The sequence below is a fragment of the Cicer arietinum genome, chromosome 3 (genome assembly GCF_000331145.2).
Source record: "Cicer arietinum cultivar CDC Frontier isolate Library 1 chromosome 3, Cicar.CDCFrontier_v2.0, whole genome shotgun sequence".
Lineage (NCBI taxonomy): Eukaryota > Viridiplantae > Streptophyta > Magnoliopsida > Fabales > Fabaceae > Cicer > Cicer arietinum.
The window spans coordinates 6,265,945-6,271,366 of record NC_021162.2 but is presented as its reverse complement, the minus strand read 5'-3'; the positions used below and the strand labels follow the sequence as shown (position 1 = coordinate 6,271,366).

Genomic DNA, 5,422 nt, shown 5'->3' with positions numbered 1-5,422 from the left:
AACTACCGGAAATTTCATTTTTCAAATTTCCGGTAACAATTATAACTACCGGAAATTTCGATGCAACTTACCGGAAATTTCAGGAAGGTCAGATTTTTGGGTAATTTTTTTTAACTGAGATTAAATGAATTTTATGAATTTTTTAAGGATAAAATTGGATTTTCAACAATTTGGGGGGGTATAGGTTTAAATGGGGGGGTACAATAGCCAATTGTCAAACACTTAATTAGCTCGAATGTTTTTTTTTTGTTTTTTTTTATTTTTATTTTCATGGGTTTGGTTTATGTTCTCTTTGCTTTTATTTTTTTTTCCTTTGTTTTATGCAATTTTTAAGTTTAAAATATATGTTTGTTTATATATTCAAATATATATTTAAGTGAAATATGTTTTTAAGAATGTTAATATGTCATATTAATTTTTTATTAAATTTGGAATTATAATAAACCACATATAAAATTTAAATCTTAAATTTTTAATAAATAAAACTAAAGCCTTATAAAATTTAATTTAATTTGACTTAATTTATTTTTACTTACATACTAGCAACATTATGTGAATATTAGTAAAGTCAAATTTCATGATGATAATGCAACAAAATAAAATTAATGAGCACACAAAATCATCATAAGACAGAAAAGTTTGATATTTCATATGTCAGAAGAAAAAAAAGTATAATTAGAATATTTTTCTAATTGATTTGACTGACAATTGATATAAAATGTTAGATAAAATTTGATACTAAAAAAGTTCCATATAGAAATATAATATTTTGTTGACTAAAGATAAAAATATAATTATTTATCATGTTTCTGGCATATTAATGTGGTATTTTCTATAATATATTTATGAAAAATTTTGAATTAATTATGTAATATAAATTTTGATAAATATTAAATAGTAAAAAAAATTAATCAAAATTGTATTTGTGAAAATAAATGCCATTAATTTTATTAAAATATATTACTTTTCGAAAAGAAAAAAAAATTACTATATGATTTAACGCATAAAATGGAATTTAAAATCGATTAACATGCCATTTGTGTAATATTTTGTAATAGTGAATGTCTCATTTTTTGGTAAACTGGTCATCTTTTCAATAGAATTATTAATGTAAAAAGTTGATTACAATTGTATATAGATAGATTAGTATAAATATAAATAATTAGTTACTAAACATCATACCATATTATAATATCCATGAAGAAAAGATAATAAAAAAGTAAAGTACATCACAAGGAAGGAGTTATTAGAGAATAATGCGTAGATAGTAAATACATTAACTATGTTGCTCACAACTGCAAAGACTAATCTTCGAGACAATTGAGATTTGTTTAAGAGGTTGTCTTCGGTTAATTTTGTTAAGGAGAAGCCTTCTTTGAAGAAGGAGGAGTTGTACCAGGTGGAGGGAATATTGGAGGAAAAGGAAAAGACAAACTTGGTGGTGGTGAAGGTGGTGAAGGAGAAGGACCAAAACCTGGTACAGATGGAAAAGGAAACAATGGTGAAGAAGATCTTGATGGAGGAGGCTGTAATGGATTAGGAGGAAAAAATGATGGTGGTGGTGTTGGTGGTTGAAATGGGTTAGGAGGAATAAGTGGTGAACTTGGTGGTTGTAATAATGGATTATTAGGTACTAATGGTGGTGGAAACAATGGATTAGGAGGAATATTAAATGTTTCAATGTTATCCACTTTTTCAACTTTTTTTGGATTTTTAGTTGATTGTGATAATGTGGAATATTGATCATTGATTTTTTCTCTAGGGATTGGTGGTGTCAGTATTGGTATTTGCAATGGGGGTAGTTTTGGTAATAGTGGAAGAAGTGGTGGAAGCAAAGGAAGAACATCACCAAGACTAGGTGGTGTGATTGGATCTTGAAGTGGTGGTTGAAATGATGGATCAATGTAATTAGGAATATATGATGAAGTTTTCAAAGAATCAAAAAGATGGTGATTCTTGTTTTTTGGTTTTTGGTTACAAAGATTTGGTTGTTTAAGTGGTTTGAATGAGAAAAAACCAGCTGAGAAAATGTGAAGTCCTTGTTTTTTTGATTTTAGGTGAAGTGATGAAGATGTGGCTGTTGAGGCTACAGCACAATATGGTTCATTGCTGCTTATTAATTTCACAACACATCCTTTGATTTTTTTCACATGTTTGCTAACTGAGAATGGGAGTTGGACTCTGAATTCACCATGCTTGTTTGTTTTTACTTGTTTCTTGAATCTTCTTGTTGGTTTTGAAATTTTGTTTCCATCTTTGCATTCTACTTCAACTGATGCACCTGTTTCACAAGAATTTTTGTAAGACAACAGAGCATAAAATTCACTCAACAAAACACTTGAAAGTATCCTCATTCAAAGCACTTTCACTCACACAAACATTTGAGACGAAACTCACATGATTACATTAATAATTAGAATTATTTATGGTTTAGTTCGGGAAAAAAATTGAACCGAATTGTAATACTATAGTAATTTGGTAGAACCAAATTGAACTCTTAATGGTTCGTCTCAAATGAGACTAGTATAGTCGTTCGGTGCACCAATTTTATATTATTGAACTGAACCGAAACTACATTTACAAAACACTGAACTCTACTTTTTTTAACCGAATGTATCTCTATGAACCAAATGGTACCATATTACTACTATCAACTGATATTAATATTATTGAAAAAATGAACAAAACTAAATATCATGATTGTTTTAAAAAAATCAAAATTAAACTGTTAATTCAAACTGAACTGCATTGAAAAAATTAAACTGTGACAGATAGTTGATAAATCAAACATCTATTCATGAATTGACCATCATAGTTAAGTTTGTTTGGTTCAATTTTTGATTTTTATAACAACCTACTAATAATAATATAAAAAAATAAAAGTAATTGAATATAATCACTTTTGTCAATATTTTATAACAATATATGTCATACACTAAATAAACACGTCATTAATATGTCAGCTGACTTAGTATATATTTAGTTTTGCAATTAAATTTACAAAATCACTACGGTTATGGTGATTTTGCAAATTTTACCGTAAAACTAAACATAGGCTTAACCGTCTACATGGAGAGAGAGAGAGAGATAAAATGAATTCCTTTAAAGTAAATGGACCTGAAATGAAATGGCTATCCATGGAGAAATCCTGTTGGAAACATGTGTCACAGTAAACAGTGCCAACAACAACAGCAGAAGGAAGAGGTTTCTTGTCATGGCTAGCCTCAGAAAAACTACCAAATGTAACTATCAGAAACAGTATTACAAGGAACCAAGACATTCTAAGCTTTGTTCTCTCAGAAACTCTATTAAAGTGTGTATGTTTTTATCTTTGATAAAGACACCAAACACACTAATATATAATGTTATAGCCGAAGTCCTAAAGAGGCTATTTATTCCTATCATACAAAAGCAATTCAACTGTAAACTATAATGCAGTAATTGTACATTTGTCCCATCACCAAACAGCTAGAATAGGAATTAAAGAAGGTAATTTAACATTGTTAGAAATGGTTGGAACTTTTTTCATATCTTCTACTTTTGTTAACTTTTAATTGTTTTTGACAATTTATATATATATATTAATACATTCCGCAAAATATTAATATTAAGTATCAAAGAGAAAAAAATAAAGATAATTTTTTTATTTATCAAATAAAAAAGAAAATTACAATAGTAAGTATAATGAAGATCATATATCCAAATTATAAAAAAAATTAAATTTTAAGTAGAATAACTAACTCGTAACTGAATAACTAAAGTAAGTAACTTATAATTAATTTTACATCTCTAATATATATTAAAATAAACAATAAAATTTGTTATTTTTAATATTATTATTTATTTTTTTCTATAGTATCTATATCTTTAATTATTTATTGTCTCATCTCGTATATTTCTCTTTTGTGCACTAAATAACTAAAGGTATTATTGACAAATTAACAATTTAATTAATGGATAGATATACGTGTTCCTTTGATGGTATATGAAAATGCCAAAAGGTGTGTATGGTTGGAACTATGTGTTGATTCACGAGACTAAGGAAAGTAGCCACACAATCTGTGAATGTAAGCAATCCATGACACATGACCAACGCATAGGAAGTGCATGTATCCTTTCTGGATAACTAGTAGCACAGAATGAGAGTATCAAACATTTTTACAATTTTTCTCTAAAGGTAGGTTTTTATATTTGAAGTATATATTTTCAAATATTTATAATTAAATTAAAATTTAAAACATTGATAAAGTGAATAAATTAAGTATGAAATATAAGTATTTAAAGGTTTTGATTAATAAATAAATAAATGGAATTTTTAATTAAAATTTTAATTGATATAGTTTAATATAAAACTTCAGAATAAAACTCACAAAACATGTTTATATTCTTTTTCGTGAATAAAGCATATTTACAGTCACACTTTGAAGAAATTTATCTTTTAATTAAAATTAATTTAGTTTAAATATAATTTTTTTAAATACAATTTAAGTTTTTTTATCTCAAACTTTCAAAATTAAACTTTTTCAAATAAATCCACAACATTGAAGTTACTATTGGGATCTTATATAAATTCTACAATGTTAAGTTATTCTTTTTGATTCTTTTAAATATTATTTGATGTTTAAGTTTCTAGAATTTAATTGTCGTGGTAAAATTTTTATACTTTCAACATATTATAATTATTTATAAATATAATTTTATAAATAATTTTAATAAAAATAAAATATTTTTATTAATTTAACTATTATGATTAATTAATAATATAAAAATTTGTTACATCAACGTATGTATATAAATTAATATTGTGGATCTTTTATTATACATAATTGTCATTGAATGCAATGATCATATCAAATAATGTCACATTGATATGATATATTCACTACTTGCATACTACAAAAAGAATTACAATACAATATATATAAACTTGCATAAAATACTACATGTAAAGTTAATATCTTACTTATCGTAAAGATATTTCCTTTTTTTCTTTAACTTCTATACTAACTCCATCATTTTCTATAGTTTTTTTATTTTATAATGTTGAACTTGTTTTTATTTTGACTAGCGAACTTAGAAGTAATATTAATGCACTTAATTTAATTTTACTTTTTTATTAACCTTAATTTTACTTTTTTATTAACCGGTTAATTAAGTGGCACTCCAACCTATTGGCTCAACCAAGTGGAAGTTTATATATATTTTTACAATTTTGATATATTAACTAGTTCGTAACCCGTGCGTCGCACGGAAACAGCGATTTTAATAAATAAATAAATTATTATATTAGTTTATATATATCAAATTTTATAAATTTTATTTTATTGATATTAAAAAAATAAATTGACTTAAAAAAAATAATTTAAAATAAAAAAATTAAAAAAAATCTAATTATAACTTAACTTAAAAACTGGTTTCTTAT

General features: G+C 25.2%; 1 protein-coding gene across 1 annotated transcript; it reads right to left on the bottom strand.

The window, feature by feature from the left end:
- Positions 1 to 1,149: 1,149 nt before the first annotated feature.
- Positions 1,150 to 3,360, bottom strand: LOC101501343 (uncharacterized). The gene is made up of 2 exons (XM_004491886.4): positions 3,118 to 3,360; positions 1,150 to 2,281 (listed from the first exon to the last, which is right to left on the bottom strand). Exons 1-2 carry the CDS (start codon positions 3,278 to 3,280, stop codon positions 1,359 to 1,361), a joined length of 1,086 nt encoding a protein of 361 aa, XP_004491943.1. The 5' UTR covers positions 3,281 to 3,360; the 3' UTR covers positions 1,150 to 1,358.
- Positions 3,361 to 5,422: the final 2,062 nt, after the last annotated feature.